General features: G+C 42.8%; 1 protein-coding gene across 4 annotated transcripts; it reads left to right on the forward strand.

Annotated features, from left to right (window-relative positions):
* On the forward strand, positions 1 to 26,918 carry THSD1 (thrombospondin type 1 domain containing 1). Of its 4 annotated transcripts, none has more exons than XM_021678359.1 (5): positions 1 to 149; positions 3,007 to 3,148; positions 7,340 to 8,305; positions 18,373 to 18,531; positions 25,293 to 26,918. In XM_021678359.1, the coding sequence occupies exons 2-5, from the start codon at positions 3,091 to 3,093 to the stop codon at positions 26,669 to 26,671; spliced, it is 2,562 nt and encodes an 853-aa protein (XP_021534034.1). In that variant the 5' UTR covers positions 1 to 149; positions 3,007 to 3,090; the 3' UTR covers positions 26,672 to 26,918. The 4 variants fall into 4 exon arrangements, with proteins under 4 accessions (XP_021534034.1, XP_021534035.1, XP_021534033.1 ...); XM_021678360.1 differs by lacking the exon at positions 1 to 149 and adding an exon at positions 1,098 to 1,222; XM_021678358.1 differs by lacking the exon at positions 1 to 149 and having other exon boundaries at positions 2,766 to 3,148.
* The last annotated feature ends 426 nt before the right edge of the window (positions 26,919 to 27,344 follow it).

Here is a 27,344-nt window from a genome sequence, read left to right on the forward strand (position 1 = left end):
CGAGCGCTGCGGGCCTGGGCGAGCAGTCCCGGGACGCGGGATGCTCGGCGCGTTACTTCGCGGCCCCTGAGGCCTCCCGCCCGCCTGCCTCTACGCTTCGCCGCCTCGCCCGCCCCGGCTCCGGCCCCTGCGCCCGCCAGTCCCGAGAGGTAGGAAGAGCCTGCCTGCCGGCCCCCCCCCCCCCCCCCCCCTCGGGCACTGCTGTGCGGCGGGGGGGCCCCGGCGGCTCTGCGGGGTCGGACGGTGCCCCCCCGGCCCCTGCCGGCCCCACCCTCCCCGCAGGCTGAGAGCGCAGGTGGCGCGGCAGCCTCTCCCTCGCGGTCGGGGGCTCAGCCTTCGCCCCCAGGGGAAACGCTTTAGAAAGCGTCCGTCTGCGCTTGGTGTCCCGGCTCCGCAGGTGTTGCCGAGAGACAGGCTGCCCGCAGACTGGCGTTGAGCCCGAATGGCTGGGACCCTTGAAGGATGGCGGCTTGGAGAACTCCGGGGTTCAGAACAAGTTTGCCTCTTTCCGAAGAGAAATCCTTTCAGGGGTGCAAACTATGAGATTTAAGCCTTTCCAAAACGGTCCTCATTTTAAGAGAGCGTTGTGCTGAGGACTTGGGCAGGGCTAGATTTCCAGGCATGAACTTGACTTGGGGGCCTTTGGGAAGTTGTAGAAGCGGGGAGCGTACAACCTCCTAGGGAAGCTGCATCCAATCCGTGGGACCAGGGCAGAGCCCACAGCACTGAACATATAAATACAGCCTGTTTACACGAGCTGCTTTGGAACTAGGGATTTCCTGCTAATAAATATTAGTAGTAGATAGATACACACGAGGGTGTGTTTGTCAGAAGAGACAAAATCACTTTGCTTCCTTTTGTTTTCCCTTTTATTTGATAAATCATCGGTCCCAATAGACTTTAGCTTAATTCCTTTTCTTTTTCTGCAGCAATGAAGACACTGTAGGGATTTATCTTAGCCGGTTTCATCAAAAACATGGGATCTGAGCTTGGCGTGATGCCATTAGCCACTGAGACTATTCGCTACTTCTTACCCTCTAACTGATGCATTTGGATTTTTTTCTGCAAATGTTTATGTGTGCGAATGCTATATAGAAGTATTTTTAAGTGTGCATAAAAGAGACCTAAGTTTTTATTTTCTCAAAACGATTCTCAAGCCAAACATTCTAAGTAGCCAGTCCTGGTATTGGGAACAACATGTTGGAAAAAATAAGCAAACAAGGTGAAAAGAAAGAGGGAAAGGAAGGGAGGAAGGAAGGAAGGGATTCCCCCCCCCCCCAAATATAGTGCTTTTTACCCAGCATTCCATTGCATTGTGGGTTGCTCTGTTCAGGTCTTCAAATCAGTGATTGCGCTAGTAAAAATTAAGCATTTATTTTCAAAAGCTTAAGAATATTAAAAAAAATCCATATTATGATTTTTAAGGTAGGCTGGTTTATATTTCCACTCAGTTCTAAATACTGATTATCACACTATTCTGTGTTTTACTGGTCATTTTCATAAGAAGAAAAATGTGTTATAATCACAAAATCGGTTGTAATTAGGAGCTTCTTTAAAAATTGGTTATCATGGAAAAGCAAGCAATTTGGGAGGAGCAAGTTCAACTTTTGGGAGCTAGGGAATGCTTACTTCTCCTTACTGTGGTTACTGAGATCAGAAACTCAAAAGGAAGCATTTTATTGCCCTAAGTGCCCACCCTTGCCTGGGAGATGCGGTGATGCTCATCTGCTGTGTTTGGCCACATTTCCCAGTCCAAGTTCAAGGAAAAGATTGGATCAAATCTATGCTTAATCCCAGCAAAAGGGAATTTTCTTTTTTTGTTGGGGAGCAGAGGGGAGGGACCCCCTAATCATCTGCCTAATTACACTTCAAATCTCTGCTTCCCTTTGAGGAAATAGTGTTTCCTTTGTTCAACCAACTCCCATTGAAGGAAAGCTAATAGAGACACATCAGTTTTCTTTCCATTGAATTTTTTATTATTTCCACAGTCCTTTTAATTCCATTAATTTTTGTCTTTTCTGAAGAGATGTAAGATACATATTTGGAATATAGTATCTTATTAAAATATATTAACTGTGGATAATGGGGGAATGTAAACATTAAGAAAATATATAGTTGGTTATGTTTAGTAGCCCATCACTTATTAGACTGTAGTATGAAAAAATTGGCAAGTACCTTGACTCTTATTCTACAGTCTAATAGTCTGTTCATATCAAAGCAAGTGCCTCCTCCCACAGATCATTCTGAGGCTCAGGCCAACAAGGTCTTTCCTGCCCTCTTAGGTGGTTTGGGAAGTTTGCTGCACGAAATCATTGATCTCCCAATGCATACTGACAGCAACAAGAATTGGAAAACTGACAGAAGATGATAATTGCTATTTATCTGTTTTCTCTTTAGAGTGCCCTAAACAAGGGAAGTCAGAGTCACATGGAGTTCACATTTAATTGTGATACTCTGGGTATTTTTTTGAAAGGTTTGCTAGTTTTGATATAGCTTCTAGGCATTAAGAAATGAAGCGATCCAGATAACATACCACTTGTGCAAGAAAGGCAGTGGTTGTTACGTCCGTTGGTAGAAGCGAGCCTGGTCTGTACAGCACAATGCAAAATGAAAATTTGGCAAAATTTTAGCAAATTGATTGGTGTGAAATGCCAAGCAGATAAACAGGTGAAAATGTGTTATCCAGATTGGCTCTTAGCTTTGATGAAATTCAGCAAATAACAAACTCTCCACTTAAGCATGTGTTATAAAGATAAGAGGCCTGGTGTTTTGCAAATATAATCTTGTGTTGAGCACCCCTGAATGTTCTTAACAGGTGCACTATAATGTAACAAAAGGTACACGTACAATTACAAATTACTTCCCCAGGGAAAATTAGAGTGTTCCCTATTTTCTTTTCAGTGGCACTTACAAAGTTTGACTTCTTAGAATGGTTTTGCCGTAGCATGATTACTATTTATAAATCACATTGAACGAGGCATCATTTTTTTGAGATTCTAATTTCAGGTGTTTTTGGAAAAAAAAAAATTCACAGTTTGGATGTGAGAAAGGACATGAGGAGACCAAAGACCTGGGATTTTGCTGATCAGAATGAAACAAATGTTGAAAGACTTTTCAAATCTATTGTTGGTGGTACTCTGTGACTATGGTGAGTATTGTAAGTATACTTCATGCTATTAGCACCAAGGAAGAAACATAAATGTGAGGTTTATATAAATGCATGGATGTTGATGACCCTGCAGGAAGGAGGCGGGGAGGCTCTACAGTGCAGTACCTTTTAAACTGAAATCCTTGCAGCCCTGGGTTCTCTTAAGGTTCTGTATATATTGATTTAAATTTCCCTTTAAATATATTTTTAAGTCTTTTAAAAAAGAATAAAAATCAAGTCACTTTCATTTAAGCAAATTGGAGACAAACATGTCACGTTATGTTCTCTTTGACTGATTTCCTAGTAATTCAGTATTATACATTTAAACTCCACTCACACACACATGAAATGATTTTTTCTTACTGGGATTCTCTGTAAGATTTCACTCTCCTGGAGAGTTTTGCTCTTAGAATATCTTTGGAGCCAGTCCAAAGTGTTTGCCAGTTGTATGCCTTAGACAAGGTTCTTGTTGACATTACAGGATTGTTGTGATGATGAAAGAAGAAAGGTGAGACACCTTGACTGAGCAAATTTTTTTTTTTTATTCATTGTTACTTTTATTCATTCAATTTGTTTCACGGTTACTTTTATTCATTCACTGTTACTTTTATTCATTCAATTTGTTTCAAATAAAAATCGAGTTTCTTATTCAGAGAGATTTATGCAACTGCTGAACCAACAGATTCGACAATATAAAACTCGCTACTTTTCTTTTGATGATTGCCAGATATTTCAAAGACTTTTAAGCAGCTGATTGTATAAAAGTGGAAATTGTTTTCAAATAGATGAAGAAATGTGATCCAAGGGATAGAGAATCCTGACTCGTGTGGTATTAGTGATGCATCCACTTAAACGATCCAGAGTGTGCACTTGTTCATTTTGTCCGGTGAATCTCCTTCCTCAGCCTTTTCTTTTTAAAACGTTTATTCAAACAAGAAGATGCTTGATTTGCTGAAAATCAATCTGGGATTCAATGATCTTAATGTCATTTATCCCTATTTAAAAACAGATCACTCTGCGTATAACAGCCTCAGACAAAAAATTATAAAAAGGTCCTTTGTTTCGTAATGATAAAGACATCAGAATTTGCCATTTACACAATCTGCAAAGATGTTTGTCGTAGTGGAAAGCAAATATCTTACTGGAGTATAAGAATAAAAGTTCAATGAGCATAAAATAGAACATAGAAGTTGAGTGTACATGCTGCTAATGGAAAAGGAAGTGTTTTCCTAGACCTGGGTTTTCCCCCCTTCTCCATTTGATATTGATCAAAATATACCATCAGCAGTTGTTGTTGTTTTTTAAGCAACATGCTTATATTGAGATACCAGTTACTTTAAATATACTAAAGGCAAGGGGAGAAGGGAATTGAAAGAGTAGAGAGAACTATACTGGTAGTAGCCAGAATGTGGTACACCCAAATTGCAGTTTTCTAAATGAGGATGTATTCTTGTCTATAAAAACAGGAGTACTGTAGTAAAGTAGCAAGTTCTCTCTTCAGTATACACCTGCTGTCTGCACTGCTGGAACCCATCAGTTGCATCTTTTCTCCACTACTGTCTGGGCATGTGTGTCTTTTTCATTGATTGGCTGCCCATCAAATCAGAGTCTGCTCTGCCCCCTGACAATCCCTATCATCGAGGATAGCCTTTGTCAATTAACTAAGTGGTGTGTGGTCTCCATCTTAAAGTGCATCAAAAGCCATCCTGCCCCATGAGATTCAAATTAATCTGACCTTTGTTCTCAGTCTAACTTCTTCCTTGGGCTGCGTTGAGTGTTAGAGCCCCTTTGGTCACCTGTTTACAGAAAGGTGCCCAGTGGGCTCTGAACCAGGCACAGGCTCCCACAGAATCAGCTACCTTCCTCAACCTTGACTTGTCTCCCTCCAAAAGGGACTATCTTTCAGCTTCTGTTTCGACTAAAGGAAAAAAAAGAAAAAGAACTTTATTCTATTATGGTTTTCAAGCAAGTGGTGATCAAGCACTCAGGTCTATCCAAGTTTTATATATTTTATTTCGTCTCATCTTCAATAAGAAATGGGTGAAGTGCTGAGCTATTTAAAAAACAAAACCAAACTTCTATGTGCCAATATATCCATCTGCTGATTCTAATAATCATTAACTGAATACATGAAAGGGCATATTTAAAGATGATCAGCCCAAATAACACACTGAGGCCATATATATCATACATATATATGATATGGTATGATATGTGTATATTACATAAGATAATCATAGTAAGAACAATTAATACTACACATGTTATTTTTTAAGCCAAAAATGCCCTGCATGTCTTAAATCTAGAAAGTTTCTTATCCTAGCCATGGCCAGCTGATTGTTGCACTGCCAAATTCTGTCTCCTTTGATATGTATTTGGATAGGGTTCAAAATAGAAACAAGGATTCTTGTGTGTCTGTGTTTTTTCCACTCTTTACTTCAGCTGCTCTGATGGGTCTCTTTTAAAAAGATATGATTGATCTTAACTGAGTGATACTTGTGGGCTTGTAGTCATCTATCACATCTAGGCTAGTCGTGGTTACTGTGATGTCATTAAAACTGCCAAGGACAAGCCTGGCTATGTCCTAAACATTCACTCTGTCCCTTGGGTGACCCGTGCAGAATAAAGTGTCAACATATCTTATTCATCTAAAAATTTCTGCTTCATACAAACCAACGGCACTGGTTCCATTTCTGGTGAAAATGCTTAAGTACTTGTCTTGAATATCAGAAAATGGTAACTTTGAAGTATACTTAGGGTCTTCCATTTTAAGTAATCAAGAGCAGTTTGTTTGGCATCATTTAAATAAAGTTTTATCACTTCACTGTGCATCCATTTCCCCCAAATATCTAAACACCAGAATATGATTTTTGAAAAGATTTTATTTATTTGAGATAGTGAGAGAGCATGAGCAGGGGGGCAGAGGGAGAGGGAGAAGCAGGATCCCCACTGAGCAGGGAGCCCCATGTGAGACTCTATCCCAGGACCTAAGCGGAAGGTAGACGCTTAACCAGCTGAGCCACCCAAGTGCCCCCAGAATATGATTTTTTTAAAAAAAGATTTTATTTATTTATTTATTTGACAGAGAGAGAGCACAAGCAGAGGGAGAGGGAGAAGCAAGCTGCCCGCTGAGCAGAGAGCTCCACGCAATGAGGGGCCCAGGGCCAAAGGCAGACCCAGCCACCCAGGTGCCCCCAGAATATGATTTATTAAAAAAAAAACAAAACTCACCTGAGTGAATTTGAAGATCTAATTGGCTTTATTAAGCAATTCATGAATCGGGCAGCATCCCATCTAGCAAGCAGAGATGGCCTGAAGAGTTGTATAAAATGAAGGTTTTTATGGGAAGGAGGGTGGGGCAAGAAGTTATTAGCAAAAGAATAGAAAGGACTGTTTCAGGCCAGGATTTCTTCTCTGTGTGTGTGAGTGTGTGTGTGTGTGTGTGTTGGGGAGGTGTGGTGAGCAGGTTTTTTGTCATGGAGGTAACCTCACTAGTGCAGATCAGGAAATTTCAGATTGATTGTAGCAAGGCCACCTTCCTGGGTTAGGTTGAAACTAATTAAGTCTTGGTTTGCTGTCCTGGGGGGCAAATGTGCCCCCTCTGGGGCTTGTTTTCTTTTTAACAGATTAAAATGAGAAAAGTGAGGTATTGGATTTACATCTTGAGAATTGTCAGTTGTTATTCTTGCTTTATAGATTGTTCACTGCAGATGTGTTACATTGTTGAATGTGGTGCATTCGGGGTATTTATCAGAAAATGTTGTTTTACACATAACCACAAAAGCCGAAGATTCAGAGCCGCTTTAGAATGGGAACAGCACAGGGCCCAGCTCCCAGGATCGGCACTCAGCATCATTCTACTTCCTCTTTGGCTGAGTTCAAACTCCTCTTATGTATAAAATGCTGTTTTCGGGGCGCCTGGGTGGCTCAGTCGGTTAAGCATCTGCCTTCGGCTCAGGTCATAATCCCAGGGTTCTGGGATTGAGCCCCACGTTGGGCTCCCTGCTCAGCGGGGAGTCTGCTTCTCTGTCTCCCTCTGCCCCCCTTCCCCCCAGCTCGTGTGCTCTCTCTCTCTCTGCTCTCTCTTTCAAATAAATAAAATCTTTTTTAAAAATGCTGTTTTCTTTGATATCACCGATAGTGCTGCTCAGAGATCTCTCTGTAAAACCAACTCTGACCCTTTGATTTCAGTTCTTGGAGAAGCTGAACATCTCCTCTTGGGAAAGCCGGGCCATGTAGCGCTAAGCAACAGCACAGTGTCTGTGGATTTCCAGTATTTCAGTGGTGCTAATGGGACGCTGAGGAATGTATCTATCCTGTTGTTGGAGGCCAACACCAATCAGACTGTGACCACCAAATACCTCCTGACCAACCAGTCCCAGGGCACACTCGAGTTTGAATGCTTCTACTTCAGGGAGGCTGGAGACTATTGGTTCACGATGACTCGGGAAGCGGCAGACAACAGCGCTCCAGTGGGCTGGCGGGAGCAAAGTGCCTTTCTCAAGGTGGAATGGCCCGTCTTTCACATCACCTTGAATAGGACGTCCCAGGCGGCAGAAGGCACCTTCCAGGTGGGCCTTTTTACCAGTCAGCCCTTGTGCTCCTTCCCGGTGGACCAGCCTGACATCTCGGTGGACGTGGTCTTTACCAATAGTCTGCCCGCGGCGAGAACAAGTCCAGGTCAGCCGCTGGAGATCAGAACCAGCAAGAGGACAGAACTCTCTCAAGGTCAGTGGGTTGAGTTTGGCTGTGCCCCTGTGGGGCCCGAAGCCTACGTCACGGTGGTGCTGAAGCTGCTTGGCCGAGACTCAGTCATTACCTCCACGGGACCCATTGACCTGGCCCAGAAATTTGGATACAAACTGGTGATGGCGCCGGAACTCACATGTGAGTCCGGGGTAGAGGTCATGGTGCTCCCTCCACCATGCATCTTCGTCCAAGGAGTGATCACGGTCTTCAAGGAGGCCCCCAGACGCACTGGGGAAAGGACCATTCAGCTGGCTGAAAACAGCCTGACCTTGGGAGAGAGGAGAACCGTATTCAACTGCACTTTGTTTGACATGGGGAGGAATAAATACTGCTTTGACTTTGGCGTTTCAAGCAGAAGCCATTTTTCCGCAAAGGAGAGGGAGTGCATGCTAATTCAGAGAAATATAGGTTGGTATTGAGATTTAAAAAATTTTTAAATCAAACTGATGCCTTCATGCAATCAAAATTATTCTTTTGAATTTAGGCAAACTTAATTTTCTGTGAACTGTACCATCATTTTTATGGTTCATTCCTCATAATGTCCCAAGTGGCATTGTCATTCTTATCTGAAAAATGAGGAGTAATGGGAAGCAGGCCCAGCTCCCCGCTCACTTCCCTAGGTCCCAGTTTCCCTGTTAGTAAAACAGGGATAATAAGAGTATCTACCTCAGAGTTGTGAGAATTGAATGAAATATGTGTGCACAGTTCTCAGCATAGTGCCTGGCGTAGAGGAAGCACCAATAAACCTTAGCTTTTGTTGCATTTTATCTTAGAAAGTTGTATTATTATGAGCAGAATTCAAAGCTAAATCTCAAATTGTATTTGGTTAACTTCTGGCTTCCTCTCGCTGAGCATGTCTCTTTCCTGTTACATCCTTCATTGCAGGAATGAGTTTCTTTAGAAGTGAGATTTCAAAGCAAGATTTCTAAAAACTTCAAGTTCTAAATTCTTTGAGTAATGCCCTACCTAATCACAAAGAAGTGGGGTTATTACAATTCCATCCATGCCCCGGGCTCCTCGTTGCGTTTCTTTTCCTTTTCCTGGGTGCAAGCCTGGTCTTGGCAAGAAATTCATCTGGCAGAGATGGTCTGGTTTGCTTATATCTTCATCCCTGCTAAGCCCCAGGCCCCCTGAGGGCCCAAGCCTCTGACTGTCTTTGGAACCCCAAGTGTTTCTTGCTTCAGATTCACCCACCTCCTCACCTTAGAAGTCCATTTTGTTTGACTCTCTCCGCACCACCTAGTCACTTCCCTGCTTGCACTTACCTCTCCATCCAGCCTAGATTCCATGGCCCATCCCTATCATCTCTCCTACCAATAGCCTAAACTCCTCTGCCCTCTTGTCCTTCTGATGCACGCATCCAGCCATCTGCTGGCTGCCCACTGCATGGAAGCTGCATGAGAAGGTCACATCCAGGTGGACAGGAGCACCGTGAGTGGGTTATGGCTCCCCCCTCCACTGGACCCACCATGCTACCCTGACCAGCTCTGCTTCTGTTCTCTAGAACAGCTCCCCCCAGACCTCAACCCCTGCCCCCTGGCTGACTCTCAGAGCTGCGTTTGTCTCCGGGCATACAGGGCAGCAGGCAGCCATCAGGAACGAGCTCCCTCAACCTCCCAGCAAAATGTCTGGAGGCTTGCAGCCATTGGTCTCCTTTGTTGTCACCATGGAAGAAGTGTCACTCCTCCAATGCAAGGTCAGCCTTCCCCTCCTCTGAGGATCCCAGTCCCTCTGCTCCTATCAGGAATCCTCTTAATCATTATCCCCTCTCTCTCCTCTGTCTCTGATGGTCGTTTTACTGGCTCATCCCCATCAGCTTTGAAATACCTAAAAATACCTTGATTCTGTGACATCCCCCTGAACCCTCATCTCGATTACCCCCCACTCCCCTGGCCGTTCCTTCGTGGTCTCCCTTGCCTGCCAGTTCTACCACCTGGTCTCATCTGTTAACTGCTGGACTTCCGCGTCTTATACTAGATCCTCTTTTTTCCCTCTTCACGCATCTGCTAGGTGATCACCATCCTGAGACTGACGACTCCATATTGGCATCTCTCTCCAGCATCTAAGTGCTGCTACATAGCTATCCCCCTCACATGTCTCTCGGGCATCTCAGAGGAATTAGACTCATCATCTTACCCCCTCCACCTGCCCCTCAGTACAGGCCTTCACCACCATTTCATTGTTCAAACCAGAAGCCCAGGGGTCTTCCTCTTCTTCACCTCCTATAAATAATAAATCACCAAGTCCTATGGGTTTTGGTTCCTTGGTGTCTGACTCTTGGTTTAAACCTTCATCATTCCTTAGCTAACCTATGGCAACAGATTCCTCATTGATTCCAGTCCCTGCCACCGTCCACTTCATTCCCTCACTGCAGGCAGAGGGATTATTTAAAATTCAGGTTAGCTGAGGCTGTTACCTCCTTAACACCTGTCAGTCACCTCACTTGACATGAAGATGAGAATCCACAGGACCCCCGATGGCCAGGCTGCCCAACCCACAGTCACAGTCTCTGAGCTGGAATTTCCACCTCCCTTCGCCTGGTTGACATTAACCTGTCCCCAAAGTCTCCACTTGGGTTACTCTTCCTTGACCCCAAACTAGCTAAATTCCCTTGCTGTAAGCTATATAGCATCCTTCATTCCTTTGTCATGGCATCAATCGTTTCTGTCATGCCTCATTACGAGTCTTTCTCCCCATGCCCCCCACCCTCATGCCCACCATCCCCCTGCCAGGGGGAGCTCATTTGGTGTGAAAAGCCAACTTGTGATATTTATTTGGCCCACTTAGGATGCCTGGCACATTAATAGGAGCCCAACACATGTTTTATTAAAGTGAAAATTGAATGCAAATGTGGCCAATCCAGGTATTAGTAAGAAAAATTGTATTAAACTAATTTAATCATTCAAGATAGATTTGCCTTTTCAAAAGAAATTACTTGTTAGAAAAAAAAATCTAATTGAATTTAGTGAAAACAAACCTAGGGAAATAAAGATATCGGGGGCCATTTGGGCCCAAAGATATTGGGCTCCCAAACACATTGGGAGCAGGAGGTATACTTTGTGTTTCTCCCAACTATTGGGGTTTCCACAGATTCTTCTATTTGTCTAAAGACCTGAGTCCACCCCCCCGCCCCCCAACACACACACAGCAGCAGGGACAAGACACGAGAGAGAGGCAGAACAAAGGAGTGGTTCTTTGTTTCCAGGCTGAGGATGGTGAGGGGTTCCCTAGGGGCTGCAGCAACTAGACACAACTGAGCATCCCCAGGGCTGGAAGCAGTGCTTGGAGGGGCTAATGCTCTAGGAGACCCCAGGAGAGTGACCACCCACCAGTGGCTCTCACTCTAGCTAACCAAGACATTCATGCTAGCAAGGGGGACCTCAGTGCCACCCTGTGTTTGAGTATAAACATTTCTGAATCTAGTTCTCTTTTCTTCATTTTCCACTTAAATTGACAGGTGACTTTTTTTTTGGCAAATGGTATCATTCAGGGACCCCAGTGAACCCACCATGACCTGTGTGAGCCACCGCCTCCACTGGTTTCTTATTAGTTCCTTTTGAAAATGGAGTAATGTGTTTGTTATGTTTGTCTCTTTTTCCAAATGTCTTCAGACCTTAAGATAGTATGTAAATAACAATTTACAGAAAATATATAATAGATGTTGCCACAAATGCTTATTTATGATCTTCATTTATCCTACTTAGTGTGAATGTTTATATTTTTCTCTGTGGAAATGTTAATGTATTTGGTAATGGGATGCTGCCTGAGATCCTGCCAGGGGAGGGTTAGTAATATATGGCACAGCACTTAACACCTTACAAAAAGAAATTGAGAATTCCTAAATTCTGAACACCTCTGCCCAAGGGTTTCAGACAAAATAAATTTAGGGCAAAACTTGATAATTTTTTAAAAGATTTTATTTATTTGTCAGGGAGAGAGAGAGAGCACAAGCAGGGGGAGCGGCAGGCAGAGGGAGAAGCAGGCTCCCCGAGCCCGATGTGGGGCTCGATCCCAGGACTCCAGGATCATGACCTGAGCTGAAGGCAGAAGCTTAACCAACTGAGCCACCCAGGCGTCCCCAAACTTGATAATTAATGATAGAGGGTATGAAGTCATAGTCACATAGTTGTTTTTTTTACTTAGTTTTTTTTTTATAAATGAAAATTATATATATTTAATATATAGTTTCCTTGATAATTGAAATTTTTAGACTATCTTGTTTCTGTGATTAGATGGTCTTGTTTTTCCTTCATAATGACTGACTAGAGATTTTTACCAAGAACAGGAGAACTGTCAACCCTGTCAGTTCCTTTCTATTTGCATGTTGTGTATTATCTTTAATTCTCTGCCAGAATCTTTTTTTTTTTTTAAGATTTTATTTATTTATTTGACACAGAGAGAGAGAGCACACAAGCGGGGGGGGTGGGGGAGAGGGAGAAGCAGGCTCCCCGCAGAGCAGGGAGCCCGATGTGGGACTCGATCCCAGGACCCTGGGATCATGACCTGGGCCAAAGGCAAATGCTTAACTGACTGAGCCACCCAGGCACCCCTCTGCCAGAGTCTTTTTACACCACTTGTCCATTTTGTGAGTTAGTTTACCTCAAACTAGAAAATATAATTTTAAAAATTCATATAAGCAGACCCTTAGATGTTTTAATATTCCACAGTTCTCTGAAAGTGAATGAAACAGTAAACCCTTCCAAGAGTAAACTCTTCTTTTGGGATTCCTTAGGAATATCCTTTCAGGATATGTGACATAATGTGTGTGATCATCTGACATAATAAAGCTAATGTTTATATAGTGATTACTTTGTACCAGGCACTGTTCTAAGTGATTTACAAATATTAATCTGTTTAATCTTCATAACAACCTTTTGGGTTAGGTTTATTTTGTCACTTTTATAGGTGAAGAAATGGAGGCACAAAATTAAGTAATTTGCCCAAGGTCAATGATGGTTAAGTGGCTTAAACTACTGGTGGTTGATTGGCTTTTTCCATTATTCTGTATTGCCTCCCATACAATCAACTGTCAATTCATGTATTAGACAATATAAAGCTTTTAGATTGAAAAAAGTTACAGTATTTCCTGCTCATCACACTCGCTTATCTTGTGCTCTAGTTTCTCGAGCAAGATGTCTTCCACGTGTGAATATTTCAGGGGCAGTATTCTTTCAGATAATCTCAAGGGGTGGAAACAAATCTCCCTTTTCCTATTCCAGAGAAATTTTGCTCATTCAGAATTAATATCCTCTATAGTAGTCTAAAAGGTATTTATCCTGGCTAAACAGGTTTGTTATGTAGTATGAGTGCATGTATGGACATTTAACCAGGACAAAACAAAACAGCTTTCATTCATGAAGTAAGAGTATTTTAAATATTGGTCATCTTGCTCTTCATTTCTAAAAAATGAACTACAGTTATCTAATAACTTTCCATTTGCCTAGTATTTCCCTCAAAGTTATTGGTAGAAATCTTCAGGGAACAGATAGAATTACTCAAGGTATTTTTAAAAATTTGCCTTATTAAATTTGTTAATTGCTTTGAGTGATTTCCTTTGTTTCCTGTTTGATTAATTTGGTTTAGAAATAAAAGGACATAAGGTGTAGCTTAAGTGATTATTTTTTATTATTGATTGTCCTACAAGCCCTGATTTTACTTCCAAGGGAAAAAGACACAACATTTCAAAATGTAATTTTTGACATTAAGATTCATGCTTTCATTAAAACTTTGATTTTTTTTCTGGCCACTACTAATGGAATTTTTGTTTTTAGTCTGACAAATAATTTTCTATATATATTATATTTATGTAAAGTGAATAAGAGATGGGGTGCCTGGGTGGCTCAGTCGGTTAAGTGTCTGCCTTCGGCTTAGGTCATGATCCCAGGGTCCTGGGATCGAGCCCCGCATCGGGCTCTCTGTTAAACGGGAAGCCTGCTTCTCCCTCTCCCACTCCCCCTGCTTGTGTTTCCTCTCTCGCTGTGTCTCTCTCTGTCAAATAAATAAAGAAAATCTTTAAAAAAAAAAAAAAGAGTTAAGAAAGAATAACAAAAAGATGTTTTAGCATTTGCAATTCTACCTTTTGTGGTCTTAAATATGAATGTAAGGATAAACTATGTATTGACTTAATTTTCAATTTAGATTTCTCAGTAGTGGAATTCCCAGTAGATTTTTCAAAAATAAATCACTAAACTTTAACTCAGAGACTTTCATATGAGAGTCCCAAAGCTTTGCAAGCATGGGGGACTTAGTGTCTGAATAGCTCTGAAGCTTAAGGACAAAGCTGGCTCATTGTTCTTCCATCTGAGGAGCTGCAGTGTGATCTGAAGACACAGAACCAATATTGTGTTCAGTTGGACCTCTGGATGGAACATAATTACCACACCTCAGTTGATGTTGGTCCAGGATAGTGGTTTGTAATGCTCCCACTCTTGTGAAAATCCCAGAGACTTTTAATTGCCATAAAGAACTCATATTCCATGACTCAGTCCAAAGATTGCACCACTTGGATTACCTGAGAATGTATTTGCCCTATGTGTTCTCATTATGTTTTTGTTGTGCTTTCTATACCTTTGACTGTATCGAGCTTTCGTCCATAGAGGATAAAGAAAGACTTTTATACAGAAGGTGTTTTGGTGCCTAGGATTGGCATGACCTGGCTCTTGAGGTTGGATGGGTACTTATAGAGAAGGGTCTTAGGATAATTTTTTATAGGGAACTGTTTAATTATTCTATCTGGCAGTGATTATATATATGCTTGGAAGAGATGTTTGCATGTGTCAGTCAGTAATAACTGTTCTGGGAGTATTTTGTATGTATTTTGAAGTTCTGATGGTAGGTGCATCCCTATTTAGCATTGTTAAGCTCCTTGCTAAATTGACCCTTTATCATCATATAATGTCCCTCTTTATCCCTGGTAGTATTTCTTGTTTTGCAGTTTACCTTGTCTGATATTAATATAGCTACTCCAGTTTTCTTTTAATTAATGTTCACAGGTGTAACTTCTCCCATCTGTTTACTTTTAACCTATTTGTGTATTTATATTTAAAGTAAGTTATTTTTATTAAAATTTTTTTAATTGAGTATAGTTGACACACAATGTTACATTAGTTTCAGATGTACAACATAGTGATTTAACTTCTCTATGTATTATGCTATGCTTACCACAAGTGTACCTACAGTCTGTCACCATACAATGCTATTACAATATCATTGACTATATTCTTCTCTATGCTGTGCCTTTTATTCCTGTGACTTATTCAGGTCATAAATGGAAGTCTGTATCTCCCACTTCCCTTCATCCATTTTTCCCATCCCACCACCCCTTTCCTTCTGGCAACCATCAGCTTGTTCTCTGTATTTATATGTCTGATTTTGCTTTTTGTTTGTTTATTCATTGGTGTTTTTTTTTTTTAGATTCCATAAATGAGTAAAATCATATGGTTTTTGTCCTTCTCAGTCTGATTTATTTCACTTATCATAATGCCCTATAGGTCTACCCATGTTGTTGCAAATGGCAAGATCTCATCCTTTTTTGTAGCTGAATAATATTCCATTGTATGAGTGCGTGTGTGTGTGTGTGTACACGTACCCACCCCACATCTTCTTTATCTATTCAAACTATCAGTGGACACTTGGGTTACTTCCATATCTTGGGTATTGTAAATAATGCTGCAGTAAACATTGGAGTGCATATATCTTTTTGAATTAGTGTTTAAGTAAGTTTCTTTTAAAATAACATAAAATTGGGTCATGCTTTTTTACCAATATCACAATGTCTTTTAATTGGTGTGTTTAGATTATTTATATTTAGTGTAATCATTATATGGTTGGATTAAGATCTGTCATCTTGGTAGTTTTATGTCTGTTCCATCTGTTCTTTGTTTCTTTTTCCTCTTATTTCTGCCTTCTTTTGTATTAATTGAATATTAATTCAATTTTAAGATATAAACATTTATACCTTAAATATTTTTTAGTGGTTTATACCTTAAAATATTTTTTAGTGGTTGTCCTAGAGTTTACAGTATATATCTTTAATTTTTCTTGATCTACCTTTGAATAATAATATTTTGCTTCACATGTAGTATAAGGACCTTATTAACAGTACACTTCCAATCATTACTCCCATTCTTTGTGTGATTGTTTTCATAAATTTTACTTTATATATGCTATGAACACATAATACTACTTTTCTTTAGCAATTTTATTTTAGAGCATTTAAAAATGAGAAAAAAATGAGTTTTATCTTTACCTTTATAAATGCTATTTTCAGCACTTTTCAATTCTTTGTACAGATGCAAGTTTTTTCCTGGTATCATATTCCTCTGCCTGAAGGATTTTCTTTTAACATTTCTTCTACTGAAGGTCTGCTGGTAATTAATTTTATTCATTTTCATTTGTCTAAAAAGTCTATGTCTCCTTAAATTTTGGAAATATTTTTACTAGATATAGAATTCTGGGTTGGTCATTCTTTCATTACTTTAGAGGTATTAGTCCATTATCCTTGGCTTGCATGACAAGTAGCCTGCTGTATTTCTCATCTTTATTCTTTTGTATGCAATGTGTTTCCACCTTCCCTTCTGCCACAGCCTTCAAAGTTTTCTGTTTTTGGCTTTTAACAATTTAAATATAGTGTGTCTAATTTTTTGTTTATTTATTTTTTGTATTCTGCCTGTTGTTTTCTGAGCATCTTGATGTAGCTTAGTATCTTTCATTAATTTTGGAGAATTCTTGGTCATTATTTGATTCTCTTTTTCTCTTCTGGGATTCTAATAACATGAATGATAGACTATTTGATATTGTCCCCCAGCTCTTGGGTATTCTATTCTGTTTTATTCACTCTTTCTTTTTGATCTTTGTATCTCAGTCTGAGTGATTTCTACTGACCTATATTCAAATTTACTCTTTATTTCCTAAGCTGTGTTGAGTCTACTGATGAGTGTTCTTCTAGAAGGCATTCTTCATCTTTGTTACCATGTTTTTCATTTCTAGCATTCCATTTACCTCTTCTCAGTTTACAACTCTAATGAAATTTTTCATCTGTTCATCTTGTTCACCTTTTCCACTAAATTCTTTAAGATTAATCATAGCTATTGTAACTTCTCTGTCTGATAGTTCCAATATCTGGGCCACATTAGAGTCTGGTTCTCTTGATTACTTTATCTCTTGATAGTTTTTTTTTTTCCCCCCCGCTTCTTTGTGTGTCTCATAATTTTTGGCTGAAAGTTGGACATCTTATTTAGAACTGTAGACATCAATAAATAGTATTTATGTGGGGAAATGGGCATACCCTATTTTTGCTAGGCCTTTAGTGTGGGGATTGGGTCAATGTACTAAGGAATTAAGCTATGTTTGGGTTTGTGCTGTTGCTATGGCCATCCTCAGGACATGGCAGAGTTCAGAATTTTCTAATGTTACTTTGCAGTTAGGGTAGGAGATGGCTTACCAGAGGGTTTTCCTCCATGCTTCTGTTGCACCCTCAGCTTTAGGCTTGAGCCTGCACAGGTTTTCACCTGTCACTCTTGCCCCTGCCCTAGCAGTAGGTTGTTGTTACTTGATACTTGGAAATTGTTAGCATGCTGCTGGGTAGGGGTTGGGTGATGGGAGCTGGAGAGCTTTTTCTTCTTCCAGTTCATCCTTAGTCTTAGACAAATGCTGTGCCCCCTGAGTCTCAGGGTTGGGGACTTCTTGATGATCTTGCCCCTCTCCAGTGATAGAAGCTCTCTAATAGTCTGGTCCCAGTATATTTTCTGCTCCTGTCCAGGGGTGAAGGATTTCCTTCTTTTCCCATTCCCAAGCAGCACAGATTTCAATTGGTGCCCTTTGAGTGACAGGGCTTCTGCTTTGTCCCCAGTGGTTGAGGCTTTTGTTAGTAGAGCAGATGGGGAGAAGGATCCAGGTAAGGTTTGTGTCTTTCCCACAGTGCCATGCCTTCCATCCTCAGGACTCCACCACAAGGGAGGCTTTCTCTGGTCTTGCACCTACCCTTAGTCCTTCTTGTGAGCATTTGGTGGGATCCATGAAGAAGAGCCCACAAGTGGGTACAAATTCCCATTGGGTTTGTGGCTCCCAGGGATTCTATATTCTCATGCTAGCCCACACTTGGCTTCTGGCAGTTCATCACATTTTTAGATGACTTCTCACCAGCTTGTATGAGGTCTGGTGTCTATCCCAGGAAGCAGTGTTTGCATCCTGTCTTTCCTTAGAGGAGTCTGTCTTTCCTTATATTTCAGGCCATTTGGTTGCCCTGTGACCTTTGCTCTCTGATGGGTTCCAAAAAGTTTAACATTTTATAAATTATACAGCTTTCCTTTGTTTTAAGGGTTGTTAAACACTCTTTCCAGCTTTCCACATCTTTGGGAATGTTTTTATTTGCTGACTTTGAGGCCTGAGATTTGAGTTTGCTGCTTCATTTGGGTGCAGTTAAATTCTGATTCTCAAATGAACTAGCATTAAAAGCATGGCTACTGTCCTTGCAGAAACTTGGGGACTGTGGCAGCCGTGGAACCAATGTAGTACCACATGTGGGGATGGTGTCAGAGAGCGACGCCGCGTGTGCCTGACTTCCTTCCCCTCCAGACCTGGCTGCCCTGGAATGTCCTCGGAGACCTCCCTGTGTTCCCTGGAGGAGTGTGCTGGTAGGTATCCTTCTTTCTTCGGGAGTCTTTCCCCAGAGGGACTGTTGAACCTAAGCCTGCCTGAAAATCACCAACCTGAATTCAGAGGTGGACTCATCGACACTCTGTTATTGCTGCTGGCTTTACTAAGGCTGTATTCATTAGTGTGTCTCTGACTGGGAGTAGCTTGTCCATGAGATGACAGGGGATTGAACACTGTGGAAGATAGTGAAATGACAAGCAAATTATCTAAATTGAAGATTCAGACATATGAAATCATTTTTAAAAATACAAAAACAGGAGGGATGATCATTTCTTCCTAAAATATTTTTGATTTTCTTTTGTTTTCTTATTTATCCTTCCTTTACTTCTCCCCACAAAAATTGCAGAAGAATATCTCATCATGTCAGAGAAGGCTGAGGGGATCACATAGACCATCATTTGTCAAAATGGGGCAAGTTACCCTATCTTATCCCCTGAATGGCCCTATGTTTATTCTTTACTACCTCTACCTAGGAGGAGAAGGTGGGGAGATTTCTTGTCATCATCTAGACACTGGCCTTTCCTTCATCCTTTCAACATCTGAAGGCACTTAGTAGGTGCTCCATGGTATTTGATGTAAATGGTTTGTAGATGTGATGCTGACATGGCTTAGTTATGTTTGCTTCAGCTTATGGAGTTGAATTCCGTTCATTTGCTATAGGTTACAGTAATAACAATCCTTGCTCTGCCCACATACCATCTCACCTACTGATCTATAGCCAATCTCTGATTTAATTTGCCTGCCTTTGCTCTGGTCCTGACCCTTAGATAAAGTACTCTGTCCAGTCCTGACTTCTTCCACTCTCCAATTCCAGGTTAGAAAACCATCCCTCGTTCCTTGTCCCTTGGGATCTAGAGGATTTAGATGGTTTTTTGTGTTTGGATCTCAGAGCATTTTTAGCCATAACCACCTGGCAACAACACCTTGGCCAGTGTCCCCACCTGTGACCTTAGAAATTCATTCTTACTATCTCATTTTTCCAGCCAGTGCTGTAGGCCTTGTTCCCTTTATTCCAGCATCCTGAGGGTGTTCTTTCTTCTGTTTTTCCTCAGACTTAGGCTCTTCTGCTAGCCCTCAGTCTGCCCCTCTTCTTTCATAATCCCTTGGCCACACTCTGAATCTATTCTTTCTCTAGTTATATCTCATATGATTTTCTAAGGCTCTCTTCTCTGTCTACTCTTTCTTTATAAGTCCCCTTCACGTTCAAGCTCCTTTCTTGGGTATAACTATCTTCAAATATACCTATTCCTCTTAATTCTGGGATGGCATGTTGTGTTAGGATATTCCATCTAGAGTTCCATAGTGACTGAAAGAATGAATGAATGAACTCAAATAAATTTAAAGTCAATTGTCACTGCGTTCTACTGCTCCTTTACAAGTAACAACAATATCAACCATTTATTGACCATCTGCTATGTGCCAGCACTTTAAATACATTATCTCACTTATTTGGGACTCTGTAGCATAGAGAGGGTAACTGACCTGCCCAAGATGAAAAAGCTAGAAAGCAGAGGACTAAATCTGACCCATATAAGCTACCTATCTTGAAAACCTTGCCTTTCTACACAGGCCAGTCTAGCTTTCTGGAAGCATCAAAAACCTAGAATTAGTAATCATTTTTTAAAAGATTTTTCTTTACTTATTTGACAGAAAGAGAGAAAGAGAGTGAGCACAAGCAGGGGGAGCAGCAGGCGGAGGGAGAGGGAGAAGTAGATTCTCTGCTGAGCAGGGAGCCAGATGCGGGGCTCGATCCCAGGACCCTGGGATCATGACCTGAGCTGTAGGCAGATGCTTAATTGACTGAGCCACCCAAGTACCCCATGGAATTAGTAGTAATTTTTGAGGATATGTGAAATTATTTCATGTTCTTATGTTTTAATTCTTTAATATTGGGTGGGAATTAGAAATTTATATATTATAAAATAGCAAAAAGAGTAAGGGCTATAGGCACCCCTACTTCTACTATAAGTGGTCCTCAGATAAATGCTTATGTGGATAAAAATGATCATTTCCTCCAAGTGTTCTTCTTCCCATTGAGCCTATTTCATACTCCTTGGAAATGTAAAGATCCGTTCGCAGGCTGCTTAACATCAAGAAATCTCCTTCACTTCAGGTGAAAGAGGGAGTAGATGAGGCAGAGAGGGCTGAGGTCAGCAGCTCTTGGGCTTTTCTCCAGCCATGGTTTTAAAGGGAGCCAGCCACAGTCAAAGATAATAGCTAATTAAAGAGATCCATGAGGTGCAATTGCATTGCTGCTCCCCACGGACATAAATAGCCACTGCACATGAAAGAAGTGATAAATCAGTAAACAAGTCTTTCATCATGCAACTGTGTTCACTTGGTTGAGACTTTATAGAGTTTTGTTTGGCTTTGAAAGGATGTTTTTGCATCAACATCAAGTTCTATGTTAGTTTGACCATCTTGTTCAAACATGAGAGTGGGAGGATCTGTTGCCATTGTGCCCACATTCCATCTGGTGGGATATTGATCATTTTGCTATTACCTTTTTAAATGAATTAACCTAACATTTATCGGATACCAACTATGTGTAAATTACTGTGACTGGGGTTAGGAATATGTAGATAAGACACGTTCCTGTCTGGAAGGTGCTTATGATATAGTAGCTCAGCAGACACATAAATAGGCATTATAATCAGTACAGTGTAGCCTGCAGTGAGAAAGGTATCCACAGCTTGCTATGGAAACTTGCAGGGGTGAAAATTAATGCTGGGAACACCTCCTTTCTTGGAGGTGGTGATATTTGAGCTAAAGTTTGAGAGCTGAGTAGGTGCCACCCAGGTGAGCTAAGTGAGAAAGGGAATTTTAGCAAAGGGAGCAATGGATGAAAGCATGGAAGAAGATGGCACATTAAGAGACCCAGAGAACTGAAATTAGTTTAATGTATCTAAAGCATAATGTGCCAGGAGGAAGTGGTAAAAATGAACCTGAACAGGTGGGCAGGAGTCAGATCCTGAGGGGCCTTGAAGGTTTGGCCTGTATTTCAGAGGGATCTCTCCCAGCTGTAGTGTGGAGAAAAAATCAGAAGGGGTAGGACTGGCAGCAGCAAAGCCCGTTAAGAGTTTTTCAGTAACCCAGGTGAAAAATGAAATGATGGCAGTGAGAATGTAGAGGAGAGAAGGACTCAAAGACTTTGATATGGTGAGCGATGAAGAGGGAAACATCAAGGGTGAAAAACCAGGATTCTAGTACTGGCAACTGCATGAACACTGGTGCCATTTCCTTGAGACTGGACATATTGGATGAGGCACAGATTCTAGGGGAAAGGTGATGAGTCTTGGGCATGTGGAGGTGAAGGTGTTGATAGGACATAAGTGGAGAGAGCAGAGCTGATGGATCCAGGTTGAGATCTACATCTCCTTGCTCCAAAATTCATGTTCTTCTCTCCGAAGTGAGTACTATCATTGAAACCAAGAAGAGAAAAAGTTGCAGAAAGTGTTGGGCAGTAGCCTATACGGCAGAGGTCAAGGAATATCAGGACGAAACTTCCTTGAATTTAGCTCTTAGCTGATTAATGACATTGGCAGAAGCTGTTTCACTGGAATCCTGGAGGCAGGTTGCAGGAGTCAGAGGTGATGATGTGGAAGCAGTAAGTCAGCAAATGTAGACTCCTCTTTCTGTAAGCCTGGCTGAGAAGACCAGGAACAAGATATGAGAATTCTAGAAAGTTCTTTTTAAAGAAGAACTTGAGTATGTTTCTGTGGAGCTGCATAGGGGAGAAGCTGGAGATAATTGGTACGGAGAGTTGATTCCCTCGGAGAAGGGTGACCTAGAGAGCACTTGGTGGACTCACCTTTATAGGAAGATATTTCTCCCACTAATTCCATAGTGAAAGAAGTGAAGAGAAGTGCGGCTGATCCTAAGTTTATGGGGGAGAAGACAGCAGAAGAAGCTGGAGGAGGGGTATACTTGCCTGATAGCTTCTATTTTTTTGTGATCCAGTGGAATTCTGAGGAAGAGGGTAGTAAGGTGCTTAGGGAAAGTGGTGAAACTTGTAGGGGATGGAAGAGCGAGTTACTTAGGAACCCATGGAAGGATTTGCAGGGAGTCAAGGTTGGGGGCTGTCAGTATACAGAGGTGGTAGCCTGCGTGGGGGTATTATTTTCTCCATCAGTGCTCAGGGCCTGGGTGCAGCAGCTGATAATTCACATGTCTTGGTTTATCTAGGGATGGACTTTTGCTGTAGAGCGGGGAAAGTGGTGTGTCTCAGTACTAGAGGTCAGAGAGTTGAGGTTATTGGCAGGAGAATGGTTTATGTGATGGATCATGAGTGTAGGGAGAGAAGTGAGGCCAGGAGTTGGCTGGCAGATGGGGAGAAAATGAAGGGGTTGGGGAATCAAAAGTTGCAGTGAGGTTGAAAACCTAGCAAAATAATGATGAGTAAGTGAGAGGGGAGGATACAGCTCAAAAGTGAGCTATGAAGTTTAAGATTTCTGAAGAGGAGCAGCTGCAGACAATGGGAAGGTATGATATGTTGGATGGACAGTGACGTTGCCCAGATAGGCTCTTTAGGGGATGGTGAGGAAGACTGAGACCCGGGTGCTAGTGACTGATGGCCGCCATGAGGTTGGGAAATGACAGTGTTGAGGGGGGGGAGGGTGGTCTGGGTAGATAGCATGGGTATCAAAAGAGTAGAAGACACCTTAGATATCACCCTTAGCAACATATTTATGGATATGTTTCCTGAGGCAAGGGAAACAAAAGCAAAAAGAAACAATTGGGACTACACCCAAATAAAAAGTTTTTGCATAGCAGAGGAAACTGTCAACAACACAAAAGGGCAACCTACTGAACGGAAGAAGATACTTGCAAATGATACGTCCAATAAGGGGTTAATACCCCCAAAATATAAAGAACTTTTACAACTCAACACCAAACAAGCAATCCAATTAAAAATGGACAGAGGATATGAATAGACATTTTTCCAGAGAAGACATACAGATGGCCAACAGGCCCATGCAAAAATGTTCAGCATCACTAATCATCAGGGAAATGCAAATAAAAACCACAATGAGATATCACCTCACAGTAGTCAGAATGTCTAGTATGAAAAAGACAAGAAATTATGAGTGCTGGTGAGGACGTAGAGAAAAGAGAACCTTTGTGCACTGTTGGTGGGAATGTAAATTGGTGCAACTACTGCAGAAAACAGTATGGAAGTTCTTCAAAAATTAAAAATGGAAATACCATATGGTCTAGTAATCCGCTACTGGGTATTTGCCCCCCCCAAAAATGAAAACACTAATCCTAAAAGATATATGCACCCTTATGCTTATTGCAGCATCATTTACAATAGCCAAGATACGGAAGCAACCCAAGTGCCCATCAGTAGATGAATGGATAAAGAAGAGATGGTGTAAATATACAATGGAATATTACTCAGCCATAAAAAGGATGAGATCTTGCCATTTGTAACAACATAGATGGACCTAGAGGGCATTATGCTAAGTGAAGTAAGTCAGACAGAGAAAGGCAAATACCATATGATTTCATTTATTTGCGGAATCTAAAAAAACCAAACTAACAAAAAACAGACTCTTAAACACAGAGAACAAACCAGTGGTTGCCTGAAGGAGGTGGGTGGGGTGGATGGGCAAAATAAAGGAGATTAAGAGGTATAAACTTATAAAATAAATAAGTCACAGAGATTCAATAGGGAATATATAGAGTAGAAACAGCATAGGGAATATATATATATACATATTTGTTAAAAGAGTAGAATTTTTATATGGAGGTGAAAGAGTTAGTTGAAAATGGCAATCAGGAATGAAGAGAGTGAGGAACACTCCCTGCTGCTGGTCCTGTTTGCTTATAAACAAAGTATGTATCACAGCTTCCACCCAAGACAGTGGGCAGTGCGAGGATGGGTCAGGGACATGACACACAGAACTGGTGCTGGTAAGACTGTGCAGAAAAAAGGGACAGGACAGGTGACTGGAAGGGCTTGAAGAGTGGACAGTGACAAGGAGAAAAGAGAGGTTGAGGGTGGTGGCATTAGCTGGTCTCAGGTTCCCAGGTATTTCAGTGGCAGTGCCGGCTGAGGCCCCAGGTGACGTCTAAGGCTTGGTGAAACAATTTGATGACCCCGGGACAAACTGGTTGGAGAGAGCAGGGAAGAAAAAGACAGACAAACGTCCCTTGGAAGGAAGCAAGGGGAGTGGACAGCTGGAAACCAAAGAGTGAGAAGCAGAGGCTTCAACCCCTCAGGAAAGACAGTTCCTGGATATTAGAAGGGAAATGTGAGTTGTATTACATTGCCTAAAGACTGATTTTGACCAATTAATTTCTCAAGATATAAAATTTAGGTACAACCTACCCGAATTATTTTGCATGGCAGGTTTTATTCTTGGTAAGAATTTCCCGATGTGCATCCCAAAGGTACATTTAACTACAGATATCCCGTGTTTACCTTATCTTAAGCAAAAACCTTGATTTTTGCCTTGAAACTTTGCTTATGCTGCTGCTTTGTGGAACATCTGAGACCCGTGTCAGCAGGAGCTGGTGAGCCCAGGAGTCACCCTGGTTGTGGCTCACCTCTCTGTGGGCCCTGTGTTTTGGTCTGGCTGAAGCTGCCAGCAGGCACGCGTGTGTAAGGCCAGAAATCCTAGTCCTCGCTTATTCTTTCTTGAACTGCTAGAGAATCAGAGCCAGCCACTCCGAACTTAACACCGCGCAGAGAGACCATATAGAGAACACATCTTTGTTCTTCCTTTTCTCGTAGCTTTCCAGCCATCCAGCGCGTCTCCTCTTCCGCCCCAGGGTCCGGGGAAGTCCAACAACATCGTGACCGTCACTGGGATTTCGCTGTGCTTGTTCATCATCGTCGCCACCGTCCTCATCACGCTGTGGAGGAAGTTCGGCCGCGCCCCCAAATGCAGCACGCCGGCTCGACACAACTCCATCCACTCCCCCGGCTTCCGGAAGAACTCGGACGAGGAGAACATCTGCGAGCTGAGCGAGCAGCGCGGGAGCTTCTCGGACGGGGGCGACGGGCCCGCGGGGCGCCCCGGGGACGCGGGCATCCCCCTGACGTACAGGCGCAGCGGGCCGGTGTCCCCGGAGGACGACGCCTCGGGCAGTGAGAGCGTGCAGTCCAACGCCCAGAAGATCATCCCGCCGCTGTTCAGCTACCGCCTCGCCCAGCAGCAGCTGAAGGAGATGAAGAAGAAGGGCCTGACGGAAACCACCAAGGTGTACCACGTGTCTCAGAGTCCCCTGACGGACACGGCCATCGACGCGGCCGCCGTCCCCGCCCTGGACGTGGAGAGCCCCGAAGAGGCTGCAGCCAACAAGTTCCGGATCAAATCCCCGTTCCTGGAGCAGCCAGCCGTGGGTGCCGCGGCCAGGCCCCCCTGCAGGCTGGACCTCCCCGTCTGTCGCGCCAGTTGTGCCGTCAGCCCCAGCCAGACGGTGATCCGCAAGTCGGCCATGAGGCACGTGGGCGGCAGAGGGGCGCCGCCGGAGAGGAGCCACCCCAGAGGCTCCCACTTCAGGAGGACAGCGAGCTTTCACGAAGCCAAGCAGGCCCGGCCGTTCCGGGAGAGGAGCATGTCCACCCTGACTCCACGGCAGGCTCCGGCCTACAGTTCCAGGACGCGGACCTGGGACCAGGCGGAAGACCGATTTCGGCCTCAGAGTCGAGGCGCTGCCGCGTTTCCTGAGAAACCGGACCATTCCCAAGGGGCAGGTGCAACCCGGGGTCCCTTAAGCCCTCCCCCTAAATCCTACACCCTGGGGCAGCCCACGAGGAAACCAGACCTCGGGGATTGCCAGGCAGGATTCGTGGCAGGAGGTGAGAGAGCGGAGCCTCCCAGAGCTCGGAGGGGCCCGTCCCCCAGTCACAGGAGTGTCCCAAGGAAGCAGCCGTCCCCCACGGCCCCCAAAGATAGCTACCAGAGGGTCAGCCCTCTGAGCCCTTCTCAGTGTAGAAAAGACAAGTGTCAGAGCTTCCCAGCCCACCCCGAGTTCGCCTTCTATGACAATACATCCTTCGGCCTCACTGAGGCAGAGCAGAGGATGCTGGACCTCCCCGGCTATTTTGGGTCAAATGAAGAGGATGAAACCACAAGTACACTCAGTGTGGAGAAGCTGGTCATCTAGACCCAGATCAGCCTGAGACTTCACACAACTGGGGTCCTTTGCCCAGCTCCTGGTATCAGCTGCTCACAGTGTTCTGTGGACTGAATTATGTAGCTATTTGTACATTAGGATTGGGTGGGGAGGAGGTAACTAAAGTGTGTGTATGTGTTTTAATTCATAAGGAAGAAGTTACTTATCCTGAACTTTCCCCTTTGTTATCCCAGTTCTCTTGGCTTATTACTAATAAGTACAATAATAAAATTTAAACAAGAGTGAAATAGGGCTTGGTGTCTCATGTGGATGTGAAAGAGGGCAAATGTGACTTCAAGTATGAAGTGCTTTGAACACTTTCTTGGCAGTGTCCAACATGGAGTAAATTTGGGAGTCTCCACAATAATATGGGCGGGAACAAAGTTAACTTGTGAACACAGCTCTGAATTATAATTTATTAGGTTATAAATACTTAAGAATTGGGCGCCTGGGTGGCCCAGTTGGTTGAGCGACTGCCTTCGGCTCAGGTCATGATCCTGGAGTCCCGGGATCGAGTCCCGCATCGGGCTCCCTGCTCGGCGGGGAGTCTGCTTCTCCCTCTGACCCTCCTCCCTCTCATGTGCTCTCTCTCTCTCATTCTCTCTTTCAAATAAATAAATAAAATCTTTAAAAAAAAATACTTAAGAATTTAACTGCTACAGGG

This window comes from Neomonachus schauinslandi, chromosome 3 (genome assembly GCF_002201575.2).
Source record: "Neomonachus schauinslandi chromosome 3, ASM220157v2, whole genome shotgun sequence".
NCBI lineage: Eukaryota > Metazoa > Chordata > Mammalia > Carnivora > Phocidae > Neomonachus > Neomonachus schauinslandi.

Bases quoted from the DNA above. Each gene is read 5' to 3' on its own strand.
- THSD1 (XM_021678359.1), top strand. From the start codon at position 3,091: ATGAAACAAATGTTGAAAGACTTTTCAAATCTATTGTTGGTGGTACTC. The intron at 3,149-7,339 runs GTGAGTATTGTA...CTTTGATTTCAG, and splicing joins GGTGGTACTCTGTGACTATG to TTCTTGGAGAAGCTGAACAT. The intron at 18,532-25,292 runs GTAGGTATCCTT...CTTTTCTCGTAG, and splicing joins TTCCCTGGAGGAGTGTGCTG to CTTTCCAGCCATCCAGCGCG.